Source organism: Monopterus albus, unplaced genomic scaffold (genome assembly GCF_001952655.1).
Source record: "Monopterus albus unplaced genomic scaffold, M_albus_1.0 scaffold263.1, whole genome shotgun sequence".
Taxonomy (NCBI): Eukaryota; Metazoa; Chordata; class Actinopteri; order Synbranchiformes; family Synbranchidae; genus Monopterus; species Monopterus albus.
This window is the reverse complement of record NW_018128143.1, coordinates 733943-744264: the sequence shown is the minus strand read 5'-3', so window position 1 is coordinate 744264 and position 10322 is coordinate 733943. Positions and strand designations below refer to the sequence as shown.

At 41.0% G+C, this 10322-nt stretch overlaps 1 protein-coding gene across 1 annotated transcript; it reads left to right on the top strand.

Moving 5' to 3' along the window:
• Window positions 1-1091: 1091 nt before the first annotated feature.
• Window positions 1092-9345, top strand: LOC109972640 (sterol 26-hydroxylase, mitochondrial-like). The gene is made up of 9 exons (XM_020621649.1): window positions 1092-1334; window positions 2246-2425; window positions 2619-2808; window positions 2896-3093; window positions 6535-6698; window positions 7056-7222; window positions 7401-7482; window positions 8238-8438; window positions 8900-9345. Exons 1-9 carry the CDS (start codon window positions 1095-1097, stop codon window positions 9029-9031), a joined length of 1554 nt encoding a protein of 517 aa, XP_020477305.1. The 5' UTR covers window positions 1092-1094; the 3' UTR covers window positions 9032-9345.
• Window positions 9346-10322: the final 977 nt, after the last annotated feature.

Here is a 10322-nt window from a genome sequence, read left to right as displayed (position 1 = left end):
GGGTCTGTCGGAGGTTTCTTCCGTTAAAGGGAGTTTTTCCTCCCCACTGTCGCCAAGTGCTTGCTCAAGGGGGATTTGTTGGGTTTTCCCTATGTAATAATATTGATAACAGTAAGGTCTAGACCTTACTTTGTAAAGTGTCCTGAGATGACTTTTGTTGTGATTTGGTGCTATACAAATAAAATTTGATTTGATTTGATTTGATTAACTATATCTAGTGTTATGTAACTACTTTATCTATTTCTCTCTAACTTACTATTCATCTAACTATCTATCGATCTATTTCTCTGTCTACACTGATTCTCCACTAAATACACAATCTGCTACAACACTAACTCTCAAAGCAACTAACGGCAACAACAGCAACAAACCAACCTGCTCTGCAAAGACAGATTCAAATGAACACCACTAAATAGAGATATCCTGTCTCTGAACACACTCTATTCCGCAAAGTGATTCACAGGACAAACCGAACCAATCAGCTGATTCGCATGACGTCGGACGCACCCAACTGCTTCAGACGTCCCTCAAGTGATTCAAACGTCACTAGTCACATTACCAAAATATGCCTCGGCACACTGGTTCAATACAATGGCTTCATGAGCTACTGTGCATGTGTCGGAGCCTCGGGTTTCAGAGGACCATCACTACATGGGCCCCCCAGCAGCCTAGGCCTATAGCAGCATAACTAAGGGAAGGCTCAGGGTCACCTGACCCAGCCCTAACTATAAACTTTATCAAAAAGGAAATTCATAGGCAGTACCCTCCAACTCTAATCTATCATCCCATGCACATATCAGAAAATTTATTCTTTTAATTTACTCTTATCACAAAGCATTCCTGAATCCTATTCTCCTCCAAGCAAAGAGCTGATATTTGTCATCATATACAACAACTACTGTAAATATGTTTTTTTGTTTTGTTTTGTTTTGTTTTTAAGCAGTTTAAGCTTGCTAAACATTTGTATGTATAGAATGGGGCCAGAGAGCTGGGCTGAAAGAGTTAACCTTTTATAAAACTTGGCCCATCCCCCCTGAGCTTAGATGATATTTTGGATGCAACGGTAGCCTGACTAGGTTGATCTGTTTTTCATCATGGCTGCATGGCTGTCCCAGAGTATAGTGAAAAGGAAGGGCAGTTTGCTGCTGCGTTGCCCTATCGCCATGGTCCAAGTGTGCTCCAGAGGGCCGGTTAGCACCTTCCCTTCCCTGGGCGCCCTGCCTGTCCTCCAGGACAAGCCTCGGACAGTAAAAGACCTTCCACACGTCAGCTTCTTGGAGCTGCTTTACAGAATGGTGTTTCAGGGTTTCTACAACCGTTTGCATGAGCTCCAGGTACAGTATGTCAGGCTGCAGTACACTGCTCTGCACAGTCTCTGGCTGAATCATATTTACATATTCATCAGGAATCTGCCACAGTGTTGCATTAGTCTGCATCAAAATATGCTCTGATGCATTCCAGAATTTCTAAAATAATTTGTCTGCTCTGGCTGCTGAGCGAGACGGTTCCGAGTTCGAGCCCCGGCCAACCCGAGGCCTTTCTGTGCGGAGTTTGCATGCTCTCCCTGTGCTTGTGTGGGTTATCTCCAGGTGCTCTGGCTTCCTCCCACTGTCCAAAGACATGCAGCATAGGTTGATTGGTGTCTCTAAATTGCCCGTAGGAGTGATTGTGTGTGTGAGTGATTGTTAGTCTGCGTGTTAGCCCTGCAATGGACTGGCAACTTGTCCAGGGTGTACCCCGCCTCTTGGCTGGGATTGGCTCCAGCCCCCCGTGACCCCATTTGGGACTAAGCTGTATGGAAAATGGATGGATAGATGGATGGCTGCTGAGCTGACCTGCTGAGAAATGTAGGGGCAGGGGTATGTTTTGATTCTGTTGTTCTGGTTGCATTTGCCCCAGGAACAATTTGCTACAGAAAATGCCAGGCAGATTGCATCACCTTTGTTCCCATAGAAACCTCCAGACAACAGCAGTTAGTTTCATCTTGCCCCCACAGAGGAAAGAATTGTTTAGCACTTGAGGAAAAACCACTTTTAATGAGGTGAACAACATTCAGTCACACACTCACTCTTTTTTTTAGTTTACACAACACTGTGACGGATGAGACAGACATTCAAACATTGCTGATGTTAGCACCTTTTCCCTTTCTTGTATTTCTTCTTCTTCCCTCATCCATTTTAAGATTGTCTACACACAGGATTCTGTGTAAAGTCATCTGCCATGTGCTCCCTCTGTCTACCACCAGATCTATGAGAAGCAGCGATATGGGCCCATATATAGAGATGGACTAAAATTGGTGTCTGTGAACACTCCAAAGCTACTGGAGGAAGTCTTGAGGAACGACGACAGCTTCCCTTGCCGAGGAGACATGTCCCTGTGGAAAGATGTTCGAGATATGAAAGGATTCGGCTATGGGCCTTTCACAGTGTAAGACTGCCACATACTGCATGATGTGCACAGCAATGCTCCCTTTCTGTTACTTGTAAATGATGTCCCATGTGTAAACAACACCTCATAAAACTAGTAGTAATTACAGAAGGAATTTCCAAGGCAAAGTACTGTCATGTGTCCAGCAGTGCAAGCATGAAAGCATGTTTTTCATCCCTGTCTGCTCCCAGGGAGGGGTTTTCCTGAGGGCGACACTGAACAAGTGCATGCTGCATCCAAAGGACTCTGCCCAGTATGGTGGGGTAATCAATGATGTGGTTACAGACTTCACCAAGAGGATTTACTACCTGCGCCAGTCCAGTCCAACAGGAGACCTAGTGACCAACATGGCCAATGAGCTCTATCAATTTTCACTGGAGGGTATAGAAAAAATCTGAAAAATAGTTAAATCTGCACACTGAAATAGTGATGAGTGCTCCTTTAAACGTTCTTCACTCTGCCACACAGCTATCGCGTCCATTCTCTTTGAGACTCGACTTGGGTGTCTGGAGAAGGAAATCCCTGCAGGTACGCAAGACTTCATCAGCTCCATAACCCAGATGTTCTCCAACAGCATGGCTGTGATGGTGATGCCCAGGTGGAGTCGCAACCTGCTGCCCTACTGGGGACGTTACATTGCTGCCTGGGAGAGCATCTTCAGCTTCGGTGAGCTGTAAAGACAGAGAGAAACAGCTGAATGGCAGTGTTTTAAATAGTTCACAGCAGTATCATAATGATTTGACTGTCTTTGTCGTGGTTCTGTTACTACGCTACGCTAGTGCTATTATTAAGACTACTACTCATTTCACTTTGAATAATAATGATGTTGATGAAAAAAACAACAACAGTAGCCACAACACTAATAACAGCACCTTTATAAGTCAAATGTTATGTGAATTAAAATGTGAACTGCATGGAAAATAGCTACCACCTTTAGCTGGTTAACTTACAGCACATGGTATGTGTTTTTTATTTATTTATTTGAACAGCTTAACATATAACATTGTCATTTTTGAGCTTTAGAGTTGTTGATAGATTTTGTTATCTTTGGACAGAAGTAGGCTGTTTCCACATGCAGCAGTTCAACCAATTCTTAAAAAACCCAGTCTTGATATTACTGTTTTATCGAATTTTAGACCAGTTTCTAAGTTACCACTTTTTGTTTAAGATTTTAGAGAAAAAATGGGATATTTGAAAAGTTCCAGTCTGGTTTTGAGACACACCACAGTACCGAATCAGCACTGTTGCGGGTATTTAATGATCTTTTGTTGACTGTGGATGAAGGAAATACTGATTCCCTTAGACCTTTTGGCTGCTTTTGACACAGTGGACCTTCGTATTTTATTGTCTCGTCTGCAGCAGTCTGTAGGACTTCATGGTGTTGTTCTTAAATGGTTTGAATCATATTTGTCTGATAGGAGTTTTTCTGTACACTGATGAGTTCTCTTCTTCTGTTGTTCCTCTGAACTGTAGTGTTCCTCAGGGATCCATCCTTGGGCCAGTCCTCTTTTCTTTATATTTACTTCCCCTTGGATCAGTTTTTATGAAATATGGGTTGTCTTTTCACTGCTATGCAGATGATATTCAAACTTATCTGCATTGAATGTCAAGAAGAGCAACTCATTACAGACCTTGATAGATTGCCTGAGGGACATTAAGGCTTGGTTATCACATAATTTCTTACATATTAATGAAGGTAAGACAGAATGTGTTTTAATTGGTAACTCTGGTGTCACTAATTCTGATGTTCCTAGCTCTTTAGCCCCCTACCTGAGGCCTCATGTGAGGAATCCTGGGGTGGTATTTGATGGTGCTCTTAAACTGGATGAACAGAAAAAATCTGTGGTCAAAGCCAGCTTTTTTCATCTGAGACTTTTGGCTAAGGTTAAACACTTTCTTTCTTTTGGTGATTTTGAAAAGGCAATTCATGCCTTTATTAGCTCTAGACTTGATTATTGGAATGCACTGTATACTGGCATTTCTCAAGCCTTATTGTCCCGGCTCCAGTTGGTACAAAATGCACCAGCTCGTCTTTTGACTAGGACACGGTGTCTTGCATTTGTATTCACTGGCTTTTAACAAGTTTACTGATTGATGTATTTGTTTGATTATGTATTTTTGCTGTTATTTTATTGTGTAGATGTGTTTTATCTGCTTTTAATATTTTTTATTATTTTTATGTTTTACTGGAACGCACCTTGTAATGTACAGTGCCTTGCGAAAGTATTCGGCCCCCTTGAACTTTGCGACCTTTTGCCACATTTCAAGCTTCAAACATAAAGATATAAAACTGTAATTTTTTGTGAAGAATCAACAAGTGGGACACAATCATGAAGTGGAACGAAATTTATTGGATATTTCAAACTTTTTTAACAAATAAAAAACTGAAAAATTGGGCGTGCAAAATTATTCAGCCCCTTTACTTTCAGTGCAGCAAACTCTCTCCAGAAGTTCAGTGAGGATCTCTGAATGATCCAATGTTGACCTAAATGACTAATGATGATAAATAGAATCCACCTGTGTGTAATCAAGTCTCCGTATAAATGCACCTGCACTGTGATAGTCTCAGAGGTCCGTTTAAAGCGCAGAGAGCATCATGAAGAACAAGGAACACACCAGGCAGGTCCGAGATACTGTTGTGGAGAAGTTTAAAGCCGGATTTGGATACAAAAAGATTTCCCAAGCTTTAAACATCCCAAGGAGCACTGTGCAAGTGATAATATTGAAATGGAAGGAGTATCAGACCACTGCAAATCTACCAAGACCTGGCCGTCCCTCTAAACTTTCAGCTCATACAAGGAGAAGACTGATCAGAGATGCAGCCAAGCGGCCCATGATCACTCTGGATGAACTGCAGAGATCTACAGCTGAGGTGGGAGACTCTGTCCATAGGACAACAATCAGTCGTATACTGCACAAATCTGGCCTTTATGGAAGAGTGGCAAGAAGAAAGCCATTTCTTAAAGATATCCATAAAAAGTGTTGTTTAAAGTTTGCCACAAGCCACCTGGGAGACACACCAAACATGTGGAAGAAGGTGCTCTGGTCAGATGAAACCAAAATCGAACTTTTTGGCAACAATGCAAAACGTTATGTTTGGCGTAAAAGCAACACAGCTCATCACCCTGAACACACCATCCCCACTGTCAAACATGGTGGTGGCAGCATCATGGTTTGGGGCTGCTTTTCTTCAGCAGGGACAGGGAAGATGGTTCAAATTGATGGGAAGATGGATGGAGCCCAATACAGGACCATTCTGGAAGGAAACCTGATGGAGTCTGCAAAAGACCTGAGACTGGGACGGAGATTTGTCTTCCAACCAGACAATGATCCAAAACATAAAGCAAAATCTACAATGGAATGGTTCACAAATAAACATATCCAGGTGTTAGAATGGCCAAGTCAAAGTCCAGACCTGAATCCACTCGAGAATCTGTGGAAAGAACTGAAAACTGCTGTTCACAAATGCTCTCCATCCAACCTCACTGAGCTCGAGCTGTTTTGCAAGGAGGCATGGGCAAAAATTTCAGTCTCTCGATGTGCAAAACTGATAGAGACATACCCCAAGTGACTTACAGCTGTAATCGCAGCAAAAGGTGGCGCTACCAAGTATTAACTTAAGGGGGCTGAATAATTTTGCACGGCCAATTTTTCAGTTTTTTATTTGTTAAAAAAGTTTGAAATATCCAATAAATTTTGTTCCACTTCATGATTGTGTCCCACTTGTTGTTGATTCTTCACAAAAAATTACAGTTTTATATCTTTATGTTTGAAGCCTGAAATGTGGCAAAAGGTTGCAAAGTTCAAGGGGGCCGAATACTTTCGCAAGGCAGTGTAGGTTTAGAAAGGTGCTATATAAATAAATTTTGCTTGCTTGCTTGCTTCCAGTCTTTGTTGGTTTTAGCTTCATATTCTGCATACAGCCATCAGACTGTGTAGTCTAATGGCTGTATGGCTCTCAGTGAGACAGCAAAGTAATATAATCCCAAAATGTCACACTATTTCTTTAAAAAAGTGATTTTTTTTATTTTATTTTAGATTTTGTAAGTCTAGATGTTAATTTAGTCCATATGATGAATCCAAAATGCATTTCTGCATTTATTCTAGCTAAAACGTTGATTGACAAGAGGTTGGAGGCAATCCAGCAGCAAGTGGACAACAACAAGGGTAGAGGGGGTGAATACCTAACATACCTCCTCTCGAACACTCAGATGAGCAGTAAGGATGTCTGTGGTAGCATTGCTGAGCTTCTTTTAGCTGGCGTGGACACAGTAAGTATGATGCCATATCCCCCTCCGAAATCATTTTTAGAGTGATATTGTCACTGCAGCCCTTTACTGACGGGTCAGTCTTACAACTTACCCACTGTTACATTCCTGCCCGCTCTCCCCTACTCATTTGTGGCTCTATGAGAGGATTTTACCCTCATGGTGTACTGTTCATCCGTAACCATCACCCTGAAATGGCAAAATATTAACTGGGCTGCTACTCAAATTCCTTGTTTTGAATTAAGGAATGGACTGTGCAGTAGAATCTTTTCTGCTTTAGCCCTCCTGCATGTACATGTAAGATATAAACAAGTATGCATCTCACTGTGCTTTGTTACTTTTTGACATTTCTTTGTCAAGACATCCAATACCCTCACTTGGACTTTGTACCTGCTGTCCAAGAACCCTGAAATCCAGGAAACACTTTACAAAGAAGTGTCCACATTTATACCAGCTGACCAGATCCCCTCTGCTGAAGAGATCACTCGGATGCAATATTTAAGGGCTGTTATTAACGAAGTACTGAGGTGAGATTGGTTAGTGAGTTATCATGGCTGGGGTTCAGCTTCCACTGCAACCACCAGTTATGTAAGAAGGCTTACAAATGTCATACCAGGAGGTTATCTAGATTTTAAAGTCAATTTTCATTGTCATCAAAATGTCACACTTTGTCTAAAGGAAGTAAAATTAATTCTTGTTTTGCAGGATGTACCCTGTGGTTCCCCTGACTGCAAGGATCATAACAGAAAAGGATGTTACCATCAGTGGATATCAGTTTACAAAGAAAGTGGGTCTGATTTATTTAACCATTAACCATTACTGGTTTGCGTGTACTTGTATTTACTTTGAGAGAAACCTCACTGGTTAGTACAGGAGGTTTAGTCTTGGTAATTAGCCTACTAGTGATGTCTTGATCTGATACAAAGTATCGGCAGGCATGTTCTAGGAGCTCTAGGGCCTCAAGCCCCTGCCCTTTTGCCAAGTTTATCAAAAGTGCCTCTCTCAGCATTAATTAATAATTGTGTTGGGGTCAATGTGAACATGCACAAAACAGTAGCAAATGCACCACACTAAATCTGAAGGATTTTCCTGTTTATTTGCCATAGCTCTGCCATCAAACACTTTGGTATATTGAAGTGATTGTGTATTGGACTCTGAGTGCTTCCAAAACACGGGTGGAGCTAGTGTTAAAAACCCTGGATGGTCATAATGTGAATTACTCCTGGGTAGCTTGTGAATATCCAACTGGAGATCAATAAAATCTCACGATTTTACTGTAACTAAAATAAAGTAACTCTAAGTACTAGTAACTCAGTAAGTTACTCTTTATTCTGGCCGATCCTGTGAAAATTGCCCAGATCAATACAGATACTTAATATCAGATTGAGACATCTCTACTAACTATAACTTCTTACTAGAATAATAATGCTATTAATAGCCAGAGCACGTTTTCTTCAAAAAGGCCCAAAAACTGTATACTGTGTATATGAACATGTAAGAGTAGAGTTTCAGTACTGTATCTTTTGACTGTTCTTTCTCCAGACTACATTTGCATTTTGTCACTATGCCATCAGTCATGATGAGGACACTTTCCCAGAACCGTTCACGTTTAGGCCAGAGAGATGGCTCCGTGATGGCCGTGAGAGGCCATACCCCTTTGGGTCTATCCCATTTGGCTTTGGAGTGAGAAGCTGTGTTGGTCGTCGAATTGCTGAGCTTGAGATGTATATGGTTCTGTTTAGGGTAAGAAACAACTGGAAAACCTTTTGCAACATCTACTGATTACATAAATAAGTTTCCAAGGCCTTTGTGATCAAAGACTGCTGGGCAGGTAGTTTGCTGTAGGTTTATCATTGTCTTTAAACTGAAAACAGCTGCCTGCAGCCACTGAAAATGAAGTTGATGAGAACAGTTCTGTGGGCAATAAAACCAAAACAGTGAGATGAAAGATGCAAAATGTTGTGCAAAGTTGGCTATGAGTGACCCTTGTAGATTACTCAGTGACGTTAAATCATTGATTAATGCAGCTTTAAAGTTAAAAAAATCGCCATCATTCCCACCAACAACTAAATATGAGAGTCACATGGTACTGAACATTTTGTGTGTAATAAATATGGCAGTTATGAGGAAACTGTTTGCACGGTCTTTCATTCAGGTCAGTAAAAAGTGACTTCAGTAACTCCATGTTTCTCTTTTTTTCCTAGGTAATCAGGCTGTTTAAAATCAAACCAGACCCCACAAAGGGAGACTTAAAAAGCATCAGCCGCACTGTTCTGGTGCCTGACCAACCACTAAACCTACACTTTGTGGACAGAGGATGCACAAACACAGCTTGAGTTGCGTTTGCAGATTGATTTGAATGTAAATGTAGCATACAAATGAAAGAATGGTAAATATTTTAAAGAATGCCTGGTAAAGCAACACTACGTAACATTTTTACATTAAAATAAGAGTTTCAAAATCACTTCGATGGCAGACATGACTTCTAAAACGGTGAATCCCAGGGTACACAGAGACATCTAATTGACTAACCTTTTCTTTGTACTTTTGTCAGTTAAATAAATGTTCAAGCGAATCAACAAATCACAGATTTTAGATTTTATTTCAGTTCGGAAAATGTCCCAGCTCCTCTTGAAATGGGGTTTGCACTTCACATATCACCCAGCAGGGGGCGGCATCGTTTCAAGAAAAGAACAAAGCTCTTGAAGCGTATTGGTGCCACTGTGACTACCCTGGGATTCATCGCAGTCCAGTGGTTTGGTGCAGTGCTGGAAAGTAACTAAGTACATTTACTCAAGTACTGTACTTGAGTACAATTTTGAAGCATCTATACTTGAGTATTTTCATTTTCTGCTACTTCATACTTTGACTTATATTATACTTTGTACTCCACTACATTTATTTGATACATGTTAACTACTAAAATGTAAAATGTGCCATTCTACATAATGAATTCTGGGAAAAAAAATCAGCGTTTATCCAACTTCAGTCTTTGTTAGACATGCATGGCATTTGTGAGATATACGAGTCTGGTTTCTGAATGCTCCAGGGCTGTGACTCCCTTCTGACTTGTTGTTGACGACTGATTCTGGAGACTGTGCTGCTCCCATGACTGTAGATCTCTCTGTGGCCTTTGATATGATGGTTCATAAAACCCTTATATTATTTTGTCACAGTGTGTTATTTTGTAAAGCCCTTTGGCCAACTATTGTTGTTTTTAAATGTGCTATGTAAATAATTTGATATTGACAAGTACTTTTACTTTTGGTACTTTATATTTTGATGCTAATACTTTGTACTTTTACTTAAGCTATATTTTGATTGCAGTACTTTTGTGGTACACTGTGGTATTTCTATTTTTTCTTAACCACTGGTTTGGTGAAGCAGGTGGACCTGGACGTCATTAACGAGCCCAGGCCATTTCTCTGTGCACTTTACAGGCCTAATGGACACGCACCTGATGCAAAAATACAGACAAAGGTGCCCCCCCTTTTTTACAGTGTCTGGGTCTATATTGAACATATTTTTTATGTGGGGTGATACAATTTTTCTGAGTGACAGCCTGAACCACCAATCACCATATGAGAGGGAAGGGGGGGGGGGACAGAGAGGGGGGGGAGGGAGCGG